The sequence below is a fragment of the Urocitellus parryii genome, chromosome 1 (assembly GCF_045843805.1).
Source record: "Urocitellus parryii isolate mUroPar1 chromosome 1, mUroPar1.hap1, whole genome shotgun sequence".
Taxonomy (NCBI): domain Eukaryota; kingdom Metazoa; phylum Chordata; class Mammalia; order Rodentia; family Sciuridae; genus Urocitellus; species Urocitellus parryii.
Window position 1 is genome coordinate 233,145,854 of NC_135531.1, and position 22,398 is coordinate 233,168,251.

The 22,398-nt window shown below is 39.5% G+C and overlaps 1 protein-coding gene across 1 annotated transcript in view; it reads left to right on the top strand.

Annotated features, from left to right (window-relative positions):
* Positions 1–3,943: 3,943 nt before the first annotated feature.
* Positions 3,944–22,398, top strand: part of Itga4 (integrin subunit alpha 4) — an 84,891-nt gene continuing 66,436 nt past the window's right edge. Inside the window, exons 1-2 of the mRNA XM_026392021.2 lie at positions 3,944–4,140; positions 4,516–4,637. Coding sequence (XP_026247806.2) covers positions 3,944–4,140; positions 4,516–4,637 — 319 coding nt within the window. The remainder of the gene's footprint in view (positions 4,141–4,515; positions 4,638–22,398) is intronic.

A 22,398-nucleotide genomic window follows, 5' to 3' on the forward strand; every position in this document is an offset into this window, starting at 1 on the left:
TAAAGGGAGACCAAATTGCAAATCTTTTAAGAGCTCAGGTGAGAATATAGCATCTGGGGAAGGGTTAGTCGCAGTGCTGAAGGGGTGCTTTTGGAGGGTGGTGACCAAGTCTGCAAATACTGCTTCAGAAGTGGGAGTGTTACAGAAAAGAAAGGAGGAGAAGGAGGAGGAGGAGAGGAAGAAAGGAAAAAGAAGAGGAGAAGGAAGAAGGGGACGGGATTTGAGATATATTTTGCTGGTCAAATTAGTAAGACTTAGTGATTGATGGGTGAAATGTTGGGAATAGGGAGAGAAATCAAGGATAACTTCCCAAATATCTGACCTGAATGATTAGGCAGATAGAGGGCTGTTTTCTCTAAGGGAAGAGATTATGTGGAAGGACAGTTTAGGTTGGGATGAGAGCTCCAAAAATCAGCTTCAGATAGGTTACATGCACAATACCCACTAGGGAACTCAGTAGGGATGTCAAGTAAGCTATAGGACATATAAACCTGAAGCTCAGAAGAAAGGTCCAGGCTGGAGATTGAACTGAGGACTCATGATATTTAGACAGCAGTTAAAAACAGAGGGAAAAGGTTAAAACTCCTAAAGAGGGAGCATGAATAGGAAAGGAAGGAAAGCCCAGAGTTCAGCCCTGAAGCTTTCTAGCACTTTTGGTGGAAGGAAAGAATCCAGCATAGGAAATTCTGAGTAGCCAAAAAGGAAAGTGAGTAAAAGCTTTAAAAGGTTTTATTTCTTTTAAAGAAGAGAAATACTCATTTGTGGTAACTGAAAAGTTGGGCAAGTCCATGGCAGAATTGTCTCTACTGGATCCCTACAAGGGACTCACATTTGCATTTTATCTACTACTTTTGAGTTCTTAATGCAACTGCTAGCACACAGTGGGCACTTAATACATATCCATCAAATATTATACATGAATTGAATGACTGAATAAGTATGATTGACAGTGAAAGGTTGGCATAAATCATTTCAAAAAGTCTTCCTCTTCCTCTCCCTCCACTACCCCCTCCTCCATCTGATTTTCACACCCTGGGTTAAGAAAACTTGGGGCTGATATGATGAGTAAAACAATGGCCATTTCTAGAAAGGTAGTGAATCAAAACCATAACCAGAGAAATAAGGGTCTTTCCTATCAATCACTTGGCTGGCCCCTTCTCATGCTAACTCTGTTAGGCAAAGAATTGTGTTGAGTAATTTTATTGCTTAAGATTTTGGTGAAGCAGGAGAAAAAAAAAGAGGTGGGAGCTCAGACCTGCATCTTTGGCTTTACTGGTGTCTGGAGGGTGTGGGAGTGGTTTCAATATCCTTATTTCCCAAGCCTCAACTGCAGGTTTTGTGACTGCAAAATAAAGACTTACATAATACAGAATAATGACAATGTTACCTAGATATAGCACTGAGTTGAAATCAGCAAGTAAGTTTACTCGGAAACAAAACAAAGCACACTGTATTACTGCACAAAGAGAGCAGGACCAGTGGCTTTCTGGAAGCCACTTCATTTTAATAGCAGATTCACCACATACCATTATTAGCCTTTCCTTTGTTGCAAATAATAAGAGAAAGTTAATATTCCTCTTGTGTTTTTTTAAGAGTAAAAATAATTGGGTTGGGTCTGGCCAGAATATCCTAATACTTCACAAACATCTCAAACTCTGCATATCTAAAGTTGAATCCAACAATGCCCCCCAATAGTGTGTATGCAAACACATCTTGAGGGTTTTTTTCCAATGGTTTTTTTTTCTTCTTGAATGGTAGCACCACACACTTAATTTCCAAATCCAAATCCTTGGCTTCTTCCTGACTTCTTCATCTCAACCTCACACTCATTAATCAATGGTACTACCAAGTTCTATTAATTTATCTCATTAGTCAATGGTGCTACCAAGTTCTATTGATTCAAGATACCTCTTGAATCTGTTTTTCCTCCTCTTTCCTTCCAGCTACTTCAGTTCAAGCCACCACCGCCCTCATTTATTGCTCTAGAAGTCTTCAAAATCAAGCATGTTAAGCAAGTGCTCTACCATCATGCTGCACACCCAGCCTTTTTGTAATTGCTGCTGTTGTTTTTAATTTGTAGACAGGATCTCCTTAAATTGTCCAAGTGGGCCTCGTATTCAGTCTTGCTTTCAAATGTCTGAAATTCAAAGCTGACTAAGACAAATCCTTCCACAGCTTCCTCTCAGCTCCACCACAGAGGTTAAAGTTCTTAACCTGCCTTCTGGAGTTCAACAAGTGTACCTGAACCCTAGTCAGTCTCACAGAACTAAACTTGTGTGGGGGCAGCTAAATGCTCCAGCAGCAAACTCTCCTTAGTTACTCTGCCTGGACAGACTGGAGCCCTCCCTTTTCCTCCTAACAAAACCTGACTCAAGCCTCTTTGTCCTTCAACTCTCTCTGCAAGCGTCCTTAACACATCTGAACTTTCTCTGGCTAATAAAAGTCTGCCTATGTTTGACTGAAAATCTTAAAGGAAACAGGAAAGTCCTACCCTGTTCATGTGGGAATCCTGAGGGTCCAGCAAAGTGTCCAATGAAATATACTGAATCAGCCAGCAAGTGCTTTACTTGTGTGTCTGCCATCACAATTTAAGATGTGCTATTTCAGTATAGTTTTACTTGCGGACAAACCCTTTGACGAAGCCTTTTCTTTCTTCATTTGCTTTTTTTTTTTTTTTTTTTTTCATGTAGCAACAGTGAATGACGGGATCTGCCCCTCCTGCAAATATCAGCCTAAGTAACCACCTATGTCTGTCTCTGGTTGGTCGGGCAGGCAACTCAAGGCACATCTGGATTGCGTTAGGATGAGAATTCTCATCCCGTACAGGTGTGTTGTTTTGTGGGTCTCCAGCGGATTCTCGGAGGTTCATTATGACCTTGACCTCACACTAGGTCTACACCCCTAATGGCTTGTGTGTTTCTTGGCAACTGTATGGTTGTGAAGAGATCATGGAGCAGCAGGGGTTGGAATCTGTTAAAGTGAGGCTATTCACAGCGGTTCCTCAACCCAGCCTCTCAATTGGGGTCAGCAACGGCACGAGTTGCTGCTGCTGTTTAGATTGAAGCTGCTGCTTCGCCTGCTCACGCAAACGGGGCTTAAGAGGAAGTGTGGGGAGGAAGGAAGTGGGCATCAAAGGGTGCAGGGCTGTGAGTTTTGAAGAGACAAGCCATAACGTCTTTGTCGCCATAGAGTTCCCCAGTCCCCCTCAGGGAGTTCTTTTTTGTTATTATTTTGCTTTGAATTTATAGCCCATTGGGTAATTTCTCGGGGTGGTGGTGGGGGGGGCGGGGTGGCGATACAGCACTGAACTATCAAAGAAAGATCTGCGGGTTCCGGTTGTAGTCTCAGGCTCCGGGTTTGAGGCTGGCCGCGGAGGCTGAGAGTTCACAATAGGGGCGTGCACCGGTCGGAGCCACATGGTGCCGCACGAAGGTCCCCACCACTGTTAAATTGAGAAGCCCCGTGTCACCTCCAGGTCCCTCTTTGCAAAGCCTCAGGAGGCCCCCCGGCCATCCCGCGCTTTGTGGGCTGGAAGGCCCGGGCCAGGACGCGCGTCCGGCGTAGCCAAGGTCCCCCAGCGCCCCCTACAGCTGCACGTGGGGGGAGACAGAGCCAGATCCTGCGCCTCCACACCACGCCCAGGACCCCACCCAGAGGCCTGCGCCCCAGGACCGCTCAAGCACCCGCACCTCCAGGCCTCAGAAACCGGGAGTGGGGCCCGGAGGGCGCGCGGCATCCCAGGCCGCCCTAGATCGCCCCGCCTGTGGCTGGCCAACTCCCTCTCCCTCCTTCTGCGTGGCTGTCCCTCCTTCCCTCTCGCCTGCCTGCGCCGGACACGCTGTGCTTCATCTCTTGGGGCGCTCTTCGCCTGGGCCAACCGTCGCATCCAGTGCAACTTCGGTGAAGTGGCCGTTTGGTGTTGAATGTTCCCCACCGAGAGCGCATGGCTGCGGAAGCGAGGCGCGGACCCGGTCCCCGAGGGGCCGCCGTCGGGGAAGCGGTGATGCTATTGCTGTGCCTGGGGGTCCGGACCGGCCACCCCTACAACGTAGACACTGAGAGCGCCCTGCTTTACCAGGGGCCCTCCGGCACGCTGTTCGGTTACTCAGTGGTGCTGCACAGTCACGGGGCGAACCGCTGGTGAGTGGAGTAGGAAGGATTCCAGCGCCCTCAGCATCTAAGAGTGGCAAGAGGAAGGGGCACCCCGGGAGAGTCTGTCCAGTTCCCCAGTTCAAACTTTCCTCCCTTCTGGAGGAGGCAAGAAGCCAGCGCGGCTCCCGCCAGCTTGCTGAGATCTGCCCGGGAAAACTTATCTTGGGGTGGCAGCGCCCGGGGTGGCGTTGTGGTTCCAGGCCCTGAAGCCGCGGGGTCCGGGGGTGTCTGGCCCCTTGCGCTGGGTGGTGGGCGGAGGAGGCGGGGAAACTGCCCCACTACATACTGCACCGCTGCTGAAAGCCCGAGTTGAGTAGGTAGCCCCGCTCATGTCTCAGCGCACGTGCACGGTTCTCACTTCAGGCTCGTCGTGGGGGCGCCCACTGCCAACTGGCTTGCCAATTCTTCTGTGGTCAAACCCGGGGCGATTTACAGATGCAAGATCGGAAAGAATCCAAACCGGACTTGCGAACAGCTCCAGCTGGGTGAGTTGGGTCTGGGACTAGGAGTTTGTGACCTCTTTCCCTTATAGACCCCACTGTAGGGCAAATCCTGGCCAAAGTGGAGATGCCCATTTCTTCTAATTTCCAGTTTTAACTGCATACCACCCTTCTTTCTTAATATAGAAGTGGTTTCCTTCTTTCTGTCAATATTTTTCTCCTTTTATTTATTTATTTATTTTTTTTCTGATGACAAAAGTACTAAGACAAACTCTGTTGGGGAATGTTTCTTAACTATCTCTTCCTCCCTCCTTGTAAAGCATGTTTTAAAGTCTCTCCACATATTAGGCAAGAACAGGATCCAACTAAGTCACAATTTAAGATTTTATTTCCATCTTTGACCTACCAACTATGTTAAAGAACAGGCTGAGGGGCAGGTCAGGAATAGTAGTTGGCATTGATCCCATATCCTGCCTTTTAGCCTAAGGACTTTTTAAATAAAGCTATATAGTTTTACTTAGAATATACCATGTGAAAGAAGGTCGCAAGGGAAAATTGGCATCTGCATTTGTTAATATAGTTTGCATGAGGTTTAACATTAATTTGGAGAGGAATTTTTCTCTCCCAAAACTCTCATATTACATAGATATATCTTTTTTTGCAGTCATTTCTTAATGTCTTAAGTTTGTGACCACTTAAAAAAATGTGTACAGATGGGGGGAGGGGAGAAGTTTCATTTTTCAAAGACAAAAGCACATTTACTGCACGTTAGTGCATGGAGAAAGAAAGGGGAACTAATATTAGTTTAGACATATCTTGTTCCTAACTCTTATACTGCTGTAGTTGCTTACCCCACCTCCAATCAATCCTGAGATATAGTTGCTATTGCTTCTAATTTACATCTGAGGGCTCTGACTCAGAGAGTTACAAGTACTTTTTCTAAAGTTACTAACCTAGAGAGTGGTAGGTGGGAGCCCTCAAGCCAAAGTCCTGCCTGCTTAGGCACAAGTCTAAGCATTTTCATCCCATGTATGCATCTTCAGTGCAAATTAAACTAAATGAAGTATCCAGTATTTTGTGTGCTGAACTGATGGATCATCTATAAGTGGTATATAAAAGTTCACAACTGGTATTTTCTCATATTTATCTGTGCTATAAATGGACTTTTGAGATTAGCTAGTTATTGAATCTTTAACTTTTTATAGTGGTCTTCACTTTTTCTCAAAGTGTAAAGCTGGCTTCCTTCATTCAGATGAATTCAAATAGTGCATGGACATAATGGAATTCTTGCTTTTAACTCAGCACCCATAAAAGCCCAGGAGTTGGCAGTAAACATGTATAACAGACCCTAGCCTCTTGTTAAGCATGGTCCACCCCAATAAGCAGACAAGAGATATAAAAAAACATTCACAGATTTATACATTTGGAATTGTTTTGCAAAACATAATTTGCTAAAGATCTGTGGGATGAAGAATTAGGGAGTGAAGCAGACAACCTTGATCTGCCAGGGGATCTTGACAAGGTCTGTAAGGGAACAATTTCTTTTCTGCTGTCCTGCCAGTTTCTGGATCCATGACATTATAACTACTGGTATTTAGCACCTACTTCCTTCCTGGAAGGGGACTGAGCCTATTTCTGGATGTCTGTGTTTAACTGGAAAGCTCATGTCATATATTATATAATTTTAAAATATTGCTGTCAATTGAAGGAAAACTTAACTTCATTGGGCATGTAGAGTATAGTGATTGACTATAGAAATAACCTCAGAAAAATGTGAACATGGTAAATATGTGATAAACATAAATAAAGATTTATTGGATGGATGATTAAAGGTAAAGTGAAAGTTTGAATGTCATCAACTTGATGGATGAGTAAAAGAATTAGAAATGATAAGCCAAAGTGATATTTTTGTCTTTGAAAATTTTGGTCAATAAAAATGTATTTACTGAGATAAAAGGCAAAAAGAATACAAGATTGCTAGTTAGTTAACTGGTTAAAACATGAATAGCTTTGAATACTTGTAAAAGTTGACTGAAGTTATTTTGCATGTAGCATTTTATTTTTTGGCAGCAAGATGTGTTTATTGAAATGTGACCGGTAAATAGTTTGTAAATTGTGATTACTGCTATTTCTCACATTTTCAGATAATATAAATATATTTTTTTAATTTAATTTTTTTTATTGGTTGTTCACAACATTACAAAGCTCTTGACATATCATATTTCATACATTAGATTGAAGTGGGTTATGAACTCCCAATTTTTACCCCAAATGCAGATTGCAGAATCATGTCGGTTACACATCCACAATTTTACATAATGCCCTATTAGTAACTGTTGTATTCTGCTACCTTTCCTATCCCCTACTATCACCCCTCCCCTTCCCTCACATCTTCTCTCTCTACCTCATCTACTGTAATTCATTTCTCTCCTTGTTTATTTTCCCATTCCCCTCACAACCTCTTATATGTAATTTTGTATAGCAATGAGGGTCTCCCTTCATTTCCATACAATTTTCCTTTTCTCTCCCTTTCCCTCCCATCTCATGACTCTGTTTAATATTAATCTTTTCTTCCTGCTCTTCCTCCCTGCTCTGTTCATAGTTGCTCTCATTATATCAAAGAAGACATTTGGTATTTGTTTTTCAGGGATTGGCTAGCTTCACTAAGCATAATCTGCTCTAGTGCCATCCATTTACCTGCAAATTCCATGATTTTGTCATTTTTTAGTGCTGCGTAATACTCCATGGTGTATAAATGCCACATTTTTTTTATCCATTCATCTATTGAAGGGCATCTGGGTTGGTTCCATAGTCTAGCTATTGTGAATTGTGCTGCTATGAACATCTATGTGGCAGTATCCCTGTAGTATACTCTTTTAAGGTCTTCAGGGAATAGTCCGAGAAGGGCAATAGCTGGGTCAAATGGTGGTTCCGTTCCCAGCTTTCCCAGGAATCTCCATGCTGCTTTCCAAATTGGCCTCACCAATTTGCAGTCCCACCAGCAATGTACAAGTGTATCCTTTTCTCCACATCCTCGCCAGCACTTGTTGTTGTTTGACTTCATAGTGGCTGCCAATCTTACTGGAGTGAGATGGTATCTTAGGGTGGTTTTGATTTGCATTTTTCTCTGACTTTGAACAATACATGTTGTTGATAGAAAGAAACACTATTCAAAACAAATTCAGAAGAAGTATCTATATACACACATATATAAGAGAGGGGGGAAAAGCACACTGTACACATACACACAGAATCTTCCATAGAAGATTGCTTCAATTGTCTCATGTGGAAGAGTGTAATATTTGGAAAACTATGAAATTAGTACTGAGCTAAGACTCAATACCTGTCACATAATAAATATTCAAAAATATGTGTTTTTTTTAGTTCTACCCCCTTCTTAAATCTTTATCTGTAAGTTATCTGTAGTAAGTATGTTGAAGTTAAGAGGATGAATGAATAAACTAAACCAAAAGTTTAAAAAATTTAAAAATTATAAATTAAAAGGTAATAGCTGAAATATAACAGCTCATCAAAAATGTTATGATAGCTAAAGATTGGATTATGACTGTTATGTCAATGAAGTATCCTCTTTCATTTGGAATAACTTGTTATTAAGAATCTAAGAGTGAAGGGTCTCTTAAAATAGTGACCGTCTCATGTGCATTCAAAATGTCCATATGAACCCTTCTCCAAGTCTCTGCAGCATGTCAGATTAGTAGCTGACTCAGACTCCTCAAAAGAGAAGGTCATTAGCCCTACCATGTTGCCCTACCTCTGTGGATGATATTGCATATGAAGCCATATTCACTGTAGCCATAATTTCAATTGAGCAGCAATGCCCATTTATCTAAAATGCTCAGGGTGGGAGATGTTTGCCACTCTTTTGGTAAAGTGAATTTATTACAGAGGTGACATCAGAAGAGTTGCCTGGATTGGACCACAGTGTGCTTTTCTTCTTGTGTGTGATCAGCCACCTTCCTCCTCCTTGGCTACCCAAAGAGAGAGTCCTGTTCTCTCACTTCCTTGGTGCTTCCTTCAAGGTACCAAAGGAAAGTGGTCTGCCTGTCATGAGGGTCCAAGCCTGGTCTAGCTCCTGGAAACTGTGTCTGAGAAGGCTGTGATGATTTCCAATGTCCACTTACTTTTCCACTCAGGCACTCTGCATCCTCCTTGAGTCTTGTTTAAAGGAAACTTTGATCACAACTGTTCCTGAATCAGGGTATTACAAATAATGACACCATTAATAGAGTTCAGCATGGTCTATCCATGGACTACCAATATTCAAAGAATTAGAACATAATAAAATATGTGATTATCAAATTATACCAAAAAGATGATCTTTATTCGATTATTCAAAAGATAATCTAAATCTTTCATTACTTCAGGGTTATCAGTAATGACATTATCTCTCTCTCTCTCTCTCTCTCTCTCTCTCTCTCACACACACACACACACACACACACACACACACACACACTCACTCACTTACCTGGATAATAGAGTCTGAAGTTTCACAGTTATAATGTCCAATAAAGTAATCTCTAGCTACAGTTGACTACTGAGCACATAAAATATTTGCAATGAGGAGTGCAGTAAGTTTCACACTAGATGTCAAAAAGAAACTAAAAAGAAAGCATCTTACTAAATTTTAAGGTATTGATTACATATTAAATATTTAAAAATCAATATTGATTACATAATATTTTGGATTTTTTTAGGCCAAATAAAGTATTTTCCCTGTTTTTCCCTTTATAATGTTGCTATTCTAAAATTTGAAAATATCACACTGGGCTGGGGATGTGGCTCAAGTGGTAGCTCGCTTGCCTGGCATGTGTGCGGCCTGGGTTTGATCCTTAGCACCACATACAAACAAAGATGTGTCCACCGAAAAACTGAAAAATAAATATTAGAAATTCTCTCTCTCTCTCTCTCTCTCTCTCTCTCTCTCTCTCTCTCTCTCTCTCTAAAATAAATAAAGAATAAAAATATCACACAGATTTGCATTACTTTTCTATTAGATAGCCCTACTTGAGAGAAACATAATTTCCCTGTGAAATAATACTGCCTTTTTTTTTTTTTTTTTTTGGTACTGGGGATTGAACTCAGGGGCACTCCACCACTGAGCCACATCCCCAGCCCTATTTTGTGTTTTAGTTAGAGACAGGGTCTCACTGAGGTGCTTAGCACCTCAATTTTTCTGAGGCTGTCTTTGAACTTGTGATCCTCCTGTCTCAGCCTCCAGAATGGATGGCATCACAGGTGTGTGCCACTGTACCCAGCATAACCCTGCCTTTTAAACAGGTGCTTTCCCAGTATTTATGAATAAGTGAATAGGACTTTTTCCTTCTTTTCCGGGTTAAGTGGTTTGGTTACTTCTAAGCACTCTGCCTGTGCCTTTTTTTTTCCCTTACTGGAGAGACCAATGGTCCATTATACGTTAGTCACTATTATCCCTCTTTGAATTTCTTTCTGGAAGTTATATTGCCTTGGCAACCCTCCTGGTTTATATTCCACAGCCTGTTTGGCAGAGGTTAAGCTAATAAGCATTGCATCATTAAGCTAATGATTACCTCACCCTCACTTCTGCCCAATTTACAGGAGTTATTAGCTTAATATTGAGAAGCAAACATCTCAGTGCTGAATATTCAAATACGTTCTTCTTGATAACTTTTCTTTTTTATTCAAAATATGCTTAAAATACAGCTTATGGAGCTATTTGGTCATTTTGAAAAATCACCCTTGAAGATAGTTTTGCAGTTATGTAGAAAATCAAGACAGAGAACTTCATTAGTCAATTCTCAGGCTAATGGCTAGAACTTCCCCAATAGCCCAAACTTCACCTCCCAAAGGGTGGTGTTCTTTCCTAATGTGACAAATTAGGCTTTCTAAAGGTATTTATTTTTTGCCTTGAATTTACATGGTCACTGAGTAGCATTCCTGATGAGTATGAAATATCTGTGCTTAGCAATAGTTCTGGGACTGGATATGGTAATCCCTTGTACATAATGGTAGTGTATTCATTCAACCATTTATTGACAGGTGCATAAGGGCCAGGACCTGGGCACACAAAGGAAGCAAGTTATTATAGGAAAAGAGCAAGTTATTATAGTAACGAGAAGAGCTAAGGCAAGCTAGGAGAACAGGTGACGTCCTGTTCAAATGAGGAACTGAATAGCAATCAGAAGTGAGACAGAGGAGGAGGTTAGGGAAAAGTGTGCCAGACAGAGCAGTGTGCATGGCGACCCTGAGATCTTTGAGAGTATGATGTCTTTGAAGCTCTGAAAGAAAAATGTGTATGGTTGGGCTGCATTGTGTGAAGTGAACAGTAGGTTGGAGAGGTAAGCATGAATTATTTCTGGTACAGCCTTGTACATATGAATTTATGATGCTTAAAACTGGGCAGTGACATGATCTGATCTGTGTTTGACAAATTCCTCTAGGTGTAAGGTAGTAAATGCTTTGGAATAAGTGGCTCAAGACTGAAGAAGGCAGTGAGACAATTACAGGAAGATGCTGTTATAATTTAGGCTGCAGATGATAGGTGACTATCCTATACTAAGACCATGGCAGTAAGAGTGGAGGTAAAAAGGTTATATAGATATTTAGAAGACAGATTCAACAGCCCTTGGTAATTATTGAATGAGAAAGATGAAGGAGAAGTTTTCAAAGATGTTACCCAAGGTTTTGACTTGGGCTATTGGATTACATAGCCATTATGGTGCTATGTACTGAAAGGGGGTTTCACTGGCTCGAGGTTCCTGTGAAACAAAGAAGTAAATGTTAGTGATTGGTTGGGTGAGTGGTTTTAAGGGGCAGGAGAGAGGTCTGTATCGGCAATTCAGAGGTGAAAGTAATTAACATGGAAATTATAATCAGAGCCAGAAAGGTGAATGAGCTTTACCTGGGACCTCTCTAAGTGAATAGATCACAGAGGACCAAGGGTTGATCCCAGAGGAATCCCACAGTTTGGGATGTGGCTGGAAAAGTGGTGTTCAACTTGGTTGCAACTGAAATTCTTCTGCTGAATTTAAAAATACCAATTCTAGCCAGACTCAGTGACACATGCCTGTGATCCCAGTGGCTTGAGAGGCTGAGGCAGAACCATCACTAGTTCAAAGCCAGCATCAGCAAAATCAAGGTGCTAAGCAACTCAGTGAGACCCTGTGTCTAAATAAAATACAATATAGGGCTGGGGATGTGGCTCAGTGGTCAAGTTCCCCTGAGTTCAATCCCTGATACCCCTCACCAAAAAAGAATACCAATTCTAGAGGCCCCATCCCAAATTAATAAGATCTCTGGGACTAGGTAGGGCATTGGGTATTTTCTGAGGCTCCCAAATGAATGATTCTATCATTCATCCATGATTGAAAACCACTGAAGAAGAAAGGAAAAGTCTGAAAATGACAGAGAAGAGGAAGCCATAGAGGCAGCAAGGAAAATCAGGTCAATGTAACTTGGAAGTCAGAGGAGGAGTGTGTTTTGAGAGGAGGTGAGTGGTTTCCAATGTTAAAAGTTGCTAAAACATCACACAAGATAAGAACTTATGTGACTTCTTTGGATTTAGAGGGAATCCGTTTATTAATATCCTTGGTAAGACCAGTTCTAAACAGAGAAGGCAGACTGCAGAGAGTTGAGAAGTGAGAAATGAGAACAAGTCGGTGTCTGTTTTAACTGGGTTTTCCCTCACTAATTCAGTACATTTTTATCAATTATACTGTATATTGGAAACAAAAAGTTAAATAAGTTACAGTTATAGGCCTTCACTCAGTTCAGAAGACAGGAGAAGCATGTAAACTGATAATTATGAGATAATAATAAGCATGATGATAGAGGCAAGGTAAGCAAGAAGAAATTGTTTGAATAATGAGAGAAGGCTTCCAAGGGGTCTAGGTCTGTCTTGGGTTCCAAAGACTTTATCCACTCCCACCAGGCAGTCCCACAATAACACCGACTCTTGAGAATAGACATTCCTGAGACTCGACCTTGGAAGTGATCATCTTTAGAAACAGTTGAATTTTGTTTGTTTTTAAAGAATAACTGGAAACATCAAATAAGAACATAGAAGTGCATTTGCAAGTGACAGGACTGGGCTTAGTAAAGCCAGTGTCCTGATGTCCTCATTTCACTCCCATGAATTTTTATTTTCATGATATGTGATTTTTTTTCCAACTAAATTGCATGAAATCTAATCATTCACAATGAATATGTTTAGAAATAGTAAAATGGTAAAATTATTTTTCCAATGCCCTATCCTTGGGACTCCTTGTGTGAAGTGAATTAGCTGTTCTTTTGAACTCATACCCTATGTAGAAGATTGTTGCCAATGTATACTGTCTGTGAAACCTTTCTAGTTCTCCCTCACCCTGATTCTGTTCTTTGTTTCCTTGTAAAAATTTCCTAGTAGTCATTAGATATAATCATTTTTGTGTGCCAATCATAGTCATTTGATATCTTATTCTACCCTTAAAACTGTGAGAAGGCCTCTGTAATTCCTCTTCTTAGTGTGACCCTCCATTGCTTGGGACAATGTGATGGGTCCTTCATTGATTTTTATTTCTTTCACAGTTTTTTAGACCTTGCTGTCTTTCTGACCGTTTTCAAGTTTTTGTTTTACATCTTTCCTACCCTGTGACTTCCAAAACCAAACACAGGATGTGAATCCTGACCACCCTAGCATTAAGTGCAACCTGGTTTCCCTTGAACTCCCCCCGCCCATTTATATTTTTGTATTATTATTGTTTTGAAGATATTCGAAAGAGTATCCATGTAAGTTTTAAGAATAATATTTCTCTCTTAAAAATGAGTAAATCTTAAGATTCTTTTTTGTTACTATGAATTGACTCTTTATGACTAATGTCAACACTGTGTCATTTGAATAAATTCTTTAGATTAATTAATCAGTCTCAACTTAGGATGGTAACAAAAATCACTCAACTGAATGAAAAATAAGAACATACTATTTTGATTTAAAATGTTATATATTTTGTCTTCAATAAATAGCCAAAAGAAGAAGAGAAATACATTTTGCTTTTATGTTTAATAGTTTTATGCATGCTATCTGATTTTAGCATGAATTAAAAATGAATAAATTTTATAAATTATTTTTTTGGTATTATGTAATGTTTTAATACATCTATACATTGTATAATTTTTAAGTCAGGATAATCATAATCTCCTCAAATGTTTGTCTTTTGTTTATAGTGGTATTTTATATATATTCTTTCTTTTTATTGGTTCTTTTTAGTTATACATGACAGTAGAAACCATTTTGACATATTTATTAAAGCATGAAATATATCTTATTCTAATTCAGTCCTCAATACCTTTTCTTCCACTTTCTTCTCTCTACCCCTCCTCTCTTCCCTCTGTTGATCTTTCTGCTACTTACGCATAGTTTTTTTTTTTTTTTCATTATTTTTTTTTGTTGATGAGCATGTTGGTGAAATTCACTGTGGTGTTTTCATATATGTACATAGGAAAGTTATGTCAGATTCATTCCACTGTCTTTTTCTTTTCTTATCCTTCTCCCTTCCCTTCATAAATTCCCTTTGTTCACACCAATGAACTTTTATTGGGAGTTAACTTTCACATATCAGAGAAAACATTCAACCTTTGATTTTTGAGGATTGGCTTGTTGTATTTAGCAGGATAGTCTCCAGATCCATCCACTTGTTGGCAAGTGAGTATCATAATGTCATTTTTATAGCTGAGTAATATTCCATTATGTGTATATCACATTTTCTTTATCCATTCAGCTGTGGAAGGACACCTAGTTTGACTCCATAACTTAGCTATTGTGAATTGTGCTGCTATAAACATTGATGTGGATGTGTTATTATAGCATTCTGATTTTAAATCCTTTGGATATATACCAAGGAGTGGGATACCAAAGGATTTTAAGTGATCTTAAGCTCTCCTTCCTCTTTCCTTGTTTCACATGGCTGTTCTTAACTCCAGTGATTCCTTTCCTTTCCTCTGTTTCTTAGATATGCCTATGTATTTCCCTTTATGGTCCTCTTAAAGCTAGAGAATTCTACAGTCTTTTTAAAGTCCATACAGAAACTCAGTTCCACAAAGTTAGCTGCTACACTAAATAGGTTCATGCAGAAATTAGAGGGAAAAATATTCTTCACAAAATCAATTTGAGTATGTGCCTGTATATGCCCCCATTGTTTCTATCTCCAAGACAAGGCTTTTGGAATGCCTTTAAGATACTCACAGAAATTATTTACCATGTCCTAAGCACTTCAGAAAATTGAAACATGTGTGGTATGATGTGGACCTATGGAGATTCTGCAGCCTGTTACTGTGTCTGCAAAGAAACAGGATGAGGACTGGGGTTGTGGCTCAGTGGTAGAGCACTCCCCTAGCACATATGAGACACTGGGTTTGATCCTCAGCACCACATAAAAATATTTGGATTCTGGGTTTTTTTACTTCCTTTATTTATATTTGACAACTGGATGCATTATAATTCTTCTTACATATATAGAGTACAATTTTTCATATCTCTGGTTGTATACAAAGTATATTCACATGAGTTCGTGTCTTCATACATGTACTTTGGATGATAATGATCATCATGTTCCACCATCATTTCTAACCCCATGCCCCCTCCCTTCCCTTTCAATCCCTCTACCCTATCTAGAGTTCTTCCCATCCCTATCTCACTATGAATCAGCCTCCTTATATCAAAGAAAACTCTCAGCATTTGATTATTTGGGATTGGTTAACTTTACTTAGCATTATCTTCTCTAGCCCAACCATTTACCTGCAAATGGCCATGATTTTATTCTCTTTTATTGCTGAGTAATATTCCATTGTGTTTATATGTCACATTTTTTTTTTATCCATTCATCTATTGAAGGGCATCTAGGTTGGTTCCACGGTATAGCTATTGTGAATTATGCTGCTCTAAACATTGATGTGCCTGTGTCCCTATAAATGCTGTAAATGATGTTTTTAAGTCCTGTGGGTATAGATAGAGGAGAGGGATAGCTGGTGATTCCATTCCCAATTTTCCAAGAAATCTCCATACTGCTTTCCATATTAGCTACACCAGTTTACAGTCCTACCAGCAGTGTATGAGTGTACCTTTTCCCCTGCATCCTCACCAACATTTATTGCTGTTTGTCTGCATAATAACTGCCATTCTGACTAGAGTTAGATGAAATCTTAGAGTGGTTTTGATTTGCATTTCTCTAATTGCTAGCGATGATGAACATTTTTTTCATATATTTGTTAATTGATTGTGTATCATCATCTGAGAAGTGTCTGTTCAGGTATTTGGCCCTTTTATTGATTGGGTAGTTATTTGTTTTTGTGGTGTTTAGTTCTTTTTATACCCTAGAGATTAGTGCTCTATCTGAGGTGTGAGAGGTAAAAATTTGCTCCCAAGATGTAGGCTTTCTATTTACCTCACAGATTATTTCTTTTGCTGAGAAGAAACTTTTTAGTTTGAGTCCATCTCATTTATTGATTCTTGATTTTAATTCTTGTGCCAATGAAATCTTATTAAGACAGTTGGAGCCTAATCCCACATGATGGAGATTGGGGCCTACTTTTATTTCTATTAGATGCAGGGTCTTTGGTTTTATCCTTAAGTCCTTGATTCATTTTGAGTTGAGTTTTGTGCATGGTGAGAGAGAGGGGTTTAATTTAATTTTGTTGCATATGGATTTCCAGTTTTCCCAGCACCATTTGTTGAAGAGGCTATATTTTCTCCAATGCATGTTCTTGGCACCTTTGTCTAATATAAGATACTTGTAATTTTGTGGGTTAGTCTCTGTGTTCTCTATTCTGTACCATTGGTCTACCAGTCTATTTTGGTGCCAATACCATGCTGGTTTTGTTACTATTGCTCTGTAGTATAGTTTAAGGTCTGGTACAGTGATGCCATTTGCTCCACTCTTCCTGCTAAGGATTGCTTTAGCTATTCTGGGTCTCTTGTTTTTCCAGGTGAATTTCATGATTGCTTTTTCTATTTCTATGAGGAATGTCATTGGGATTTTGATCCTTAACAAGGAGAAATACTAATGAATCATTGTAAGGTGGTGACCAATGTGAATTTTAACTCGTCCTTCCCCTACTTGTTAGCTCTGTGGCCTTGGACAAGATGATCTCCTCTCATTAAAGCTTTACCATCTGTAAAATTGAGATACTGATGATAATACCTCAGAGGGATGTTACAAAAATTAAATATGTGTATTTATATGTGGTGAAACTGTGCTCAGTACATATCAAACATAAGATAAAATAATTAGAAAATAACTTTCCTTCCTTGAATTATGCTCACCAAATATATCAGTTGGAGTACATTTTTCTGCTGTAGTTATTAAAGAGTTGTGTTGGCTTTTTGGAGAATTTTGACAAAGTCTGGGAACAAGGGCTCTGGTAGAGTTGCTGAACCTAGAACTGAGCTCATCAGGGACCTTGTTTTTCTAGAGTACTGAGGCCTAAACTTGATAGAATCAACCCAGATCTATCAAGTTTAAACCTTAAAGCATGGTGCCACTCCCTGAGTGTATTCACCTCTGTGTTGAGCCCCTTTTCAGAATAGAATAGAATAGAATAGAATAGAAATAAAAGGACAAAGAACTGAAATACCTGGCCTTTTCAGGTCTATGATTATATGAACTATTGCTCACACAATCTGAACATGACTATTAGCCATTATCAGATTTGGCTTAATCCATCTGAGGTGATAATTAAAGACCTGATTTTCCTAAAGGAAAAAATCTTACAAGAATGGTTTCTCATTTGGATGTTTAATGTGGTTTTTTATTCTTGTTTGCCATGAGACTATCTGACAATAAAAGTCTTGGAAGTTTAGAACGTTTAGGTCCTGTGTCACCGATAAAACTTGGGTATTCAATTTTTAATTACCCAAAGTTATTTTTATTTCTGTCAAATTCAAGAACATCATTGTTATCTCTTAGCAACATCACCTCGGTGTTTAATTAGATTTTTGAGAAAAGTACATAGTTAATAATATAATAGATTTTGTAGTAATTAGGATTTGATAGGAAAAGCTAAATGAAAGAGCCAGATCTGAGGTCTGCTGTTCAAATCTCATAGCACCTTGATCACCCTCTGCTGGCTTAGTCCAAACCAATGGAATGTAGATACCCTGGAGAGCAAGAAACATTTGCCATTTATTGAACACCTACCAGGTACCAGGCAGACTTGTATGTACAGGGATAAATTTCTGTAATTCTCATAGCCCTGAAGTGGTAGGTTTTATAATGTTATCACACTTGAATTGATTTGTTCATTTTTAATTCCAGGGATGTTTTTTCTAATATTCTGCTTTTAGAAGATAAAGGAATTATAAAAGTATTTCCCTCAATGATTATTACTCCTTTTAAAAAGATAACTGAATGATTCTTCATAAAACATATAACAGAACAAGAGTCTTTCATTTTTTCAGAATATTTAAAAGAAATGTAGATTGGAAGAGTTGGAAAAAAACATAGCGTACATCTTTCAGTGGCCTAGAACTTCAACTTTTAAAAGAAAGTAATTTCTGGAAGTTAGGGCTTTGGCTGTTTTCCTGAAAATCGTGTCATGGGTTTTGAAAGATCAGAGAAGTTGCACATTGTCTTAGTATAGAGAAATTCAGACTGAGTGCCCCTGCTGAGTATCGTATGGGGAAGCCGTGGTGCAGTGGTGCAGGCATTTAGAGCAGACATAAAACTGCATCAAAAAGTCCCAGGCTACCCTACCCACATGGCATGACTGGAACTGTGAGCAAGAATAGAAAGAACTTTGAGACTGACCTTTTCCCCTTGGTCCTTATGTCCTCAGTGGAGATACCAGAATGCTGAGAACTGATCACAATGGAGGAAAAGGGCAGGGCAGGATAAGTGACATATGTCACCATAAGGGACATTTTTCTTGAAAAATAGAAAGTTGATTTACAGGCTGGGGGCAGATTTGTGATATTTCACATATTTTCAGATGAAATAAGATATAAGAAATGAAATCAAATTCAGTTAATTCATACATCTGAAATATTTGTAGAGCTCTATGGTATATGTTTTAGAATACTGGGAAGTTACTTAAAGATCAAAGATGTTATTTTTATTCTGACCTTTTCCATTTATCAGCCCCATACTATAAGTTCTGGCAGGTTATTTGACTTTTAGAAGTCTTGATTTTCTCATCTGTAAAAATGGGTCGACAATACAGTCCTCTGGTACTACTGAGAGAATAAAAAAAATGAGCTACTGTGTATGACAAGGCTTCCCCAACAGATGTGCTACCTGTGTTTTGTGGGTGTGGTTGTATGCTGTGGTATATGTGCAGCTTAATAATGTTTAGCTTTAGCCTTAAAATAATAGTGGTAATGATGTCAACATCAATTAAGGTTTTCGTGCTTTCTCTGCCAGGCTCTTGTTCAAGTGTTTCACACATAGCTCATTTACTCCCACTGCCCTTGCAGAAACCTGGAGATAGGTGTATCCTGTGGGTTCCAGCTGATTCTCCATCTTAAATCCTCCTCCTTATAAATTACACTTGGTAAAGATTTTCAAATTCACACTGTTTCCCTTCAGACCATCTGTTACTATCTTGAAAGTTAAGGAAATTATGTTTTGGTAGAGAAGTAGAGAAGAATAGTAGTAAAAGGAAAAGACCTCTTCAAAGTTCTCTTTCCATCCCTGAGAGTTTAGTGACAGTTTTGTAGAAGTACACTGTAGTAAGGAATTTTTCTGGTGGTGTAAGGTATTTCCAAATTCCCTCCATCAGCAAATACACATTGAGTTCCTGACTCCTTTCTGTAAGACACTGAGTCCTGGGAATGCTACTGTCAGCAAAACAATCTTCCCTCTGTGGAGGCGACACCCAAGGTTGAGTATCTCATCTCTCCTGGTCCCTATCTCAGTTTTTACATTTGAAGCAATGGTGATGTGAATACTAAGAAAAAAAATGGGGCTGGGGGTAGAGTTTACCTAACTGGTCTTGTACTAAGGTTCTTTATATTCATTTCTCAAAATTACCATCTATTTACATTTACATATACATTTTCATATACTGATAAAAGTCAGTAGTTGGAAATAAAAAACTAAAGTGGTAAGCATACATTTTTTTTTTCTATTTTGTTTCCCATACTGGGAAAAAAAGGGAGGAGGGGAATAGAAGGGGCTTCGTTTTTAGAATAAGGAGAATGGGTTTTATGTGGCTTTGTTGTTTTCGAGTCTACTGGGAAAACGAACTGAACTATGCTAGGAATTAGTCACTCTAGTTGTACAGAAGCATGGAAAATTATCACATGTTAATTTCTGCTGACCTCTTTTATGTTAAACCATGTAAAGTAGTTTTTCAATTATGGAGCTGATTTGATTTACTGTGAGTTTAGATTAGTAATGTATGAGCTGAACTGAAAACCAGATTATAAATCATTGCTGCATGACATTTGGGTAAAATATAGAGATAATCTGAGTTTATTTATGGTGTTCTGTCAGGGAAATTCATGAGAATTAGCTTTCTCATGACAGTTCTAATAATCATCATCTTTGACCAAATTAGAAATACTCTATCTCTACATGAAGAAAGTTTGCTTTACATTTGATATTCTAGTTTAATATCTATCTGAAGCTTAGGGAGACTACAAGATACTACAATTGTTTTTGAAAGAACAGTCTTACTTTCCCAATATTATACAATACAGGAAAAGCCATAATCATCTACGTTGGAGAATCATTGCTCAGAAGCCCAACTGCACAGTACAGCGTCCTGGGGAGCGGTTTAAAAATTGTCCCATCTGGGTGTTGACCCAGTCACAGGGCATGGGACCCAGGTGTTGGTATTTGTTTAAAACTCCCCCAGGTGTTGCTGAGGTCCAGGCAAGGCTGAGGAGCACGTGAAGAGGGTGGAGTCTTGAGCTCACAGGTTTAAGGGAGAAAAGCATTTCATGATGTGAAGGTCTGACCTGTTATGCCAAGATTTTGCAGGCACGACCACACAAAAGGGGAAAATGTTCTCAGAGATTAAGAAATAGACCTAAAGCAGTAGTGGGGCTTCTAGGTTGTTTCTTGAGCTGATCCTGTCTTGTAACCAGTGCTGAGAGCCTCAGTACTGCCATTGCTGTTGAGGGCTCTCTGTGGTAGAAGCAGAGGAAAAAGAAGGAGACACAGCTACATGTGAGTATGTGGGTTTGATTACTTAGCAGGAATAGTTATTTTTATGTGTGTGTGAAAGAACAGTTGTCTCACAATTTCATTGTTATCATGAATTTTATTTTTGCCTTCATAGTCATACTTTTGTATACATATTTTGAATTAACACAATTGGAAAAAGCTTATTCAAACCAGTCTAAGCTATGACTTGTTTCCTGTGACAGACCCTTCTGCTTTCAGCACACACTTCTGGGCTGTGTGTTGAGGGTGAGATAATGATGAACAAGATACAGTCCTGGCCCACATAAAGGAGGTCACTCTTTACTAAACCTTGGAAGGAGGCCAGAGGAGTTGTAAACAAATAAATGTGGCTAACTCCAGCAAAAATGAAAATCGTTCTTCCTACAGGATATTAATTTCATGGAGACTTCCCGAGTGATCACATCCTGTGTGTCTAAGGGCCCTTGACTGCTGATGCTGGGAGGAATCTCTGTTATCCAAGAGTAGATTAACAGTACATGTGACAGCTAATTACCAAATACCAGGAGCTGGCGATATAGCTCAGTTGGTAGAGTGCTTGCCTTGCATGCACAAGGCCCTGGGTTTCATCCCAAAACCAGAAATCTTATCCATGAATTAGAAGGCATTTATTGTTTGGAACCACACAGTAACAAGTATACGTGAGATTACTTCTAGTGACATTTAACCCCACCTTTGTATTCCCTGAATACACATCTACCACATGTTTTTCTATTTGAAATCTCTTTCCTCTCAGGGGTAAATCAGCCTTACCACTAGATTCATGGGAAAGCTTTTACTACGTTTATTCTTGGGTAAATAATCTCTTTCTTGTGGCTTCTGGAGGGTTGTTCTTCTGTTCCCCAATAGGTGTCCAAAGTAAAAGCTAAAGGTAAAAAAAACCTTCAGTATTTTTAACTTAGTATCAGGAGGAGGGAAGGGGAAGGGCAAGAGCTACATTGGAAATAAAGACCCAGAACTTCATTATGAGACTCATTCTAGGAGAACCCAATGACAGAACAGCCCTTCTCCCAGAGGTCTGAGGGAGGCTTGGGCATGGAGAGAAAGAGGTTGGAGGGGAGGAATGTTAAAGTGGGACCGGGTAGCAGTTAAGTGTGAGACTGTGCAGGGAGGACATTGTGATGTCACCTGGTAAGCAAATTCAGGGAGAAGGTAGCACACAGTATTAAATGAAAGACAGCTCAACACAAGAGTGTCTCTGGCGTTCCTTTTTAAAAAGAGCATTATAGTTATGCATAATATCTGGGTTCATTTTTTGACAAAATCATACAGGCATGGAATTTTATTTACTTTACTACAGTGACCCCCACTTTCCCTTCTCTTCCCCTTCCCTCTGTTCTCCTTCCACTACTGGTCTTCCTTTTACTCATTTGTTTTTGACTGGTGCTCTATAGGTATACGTAAAGGTAAAATTCACTGTGGTATATTCACACATGCATATGGTGTGATTTTAAGTAAGTTTATTCCATATTTCCTCCCCTCCACTATCCCTCTCAGCCTTCACCTACTCCACTGATCTTTCCTGTATTTTTATGATATCTGACCCCAGCCTCTTTTCCCTCACTTTGCTCTATCCTCCACTTGAGAGAAAACATTTGACCCTCGATTTTTCTGAGTCTGGCTTATTTTACCTTAGCATGTGTTCTAGT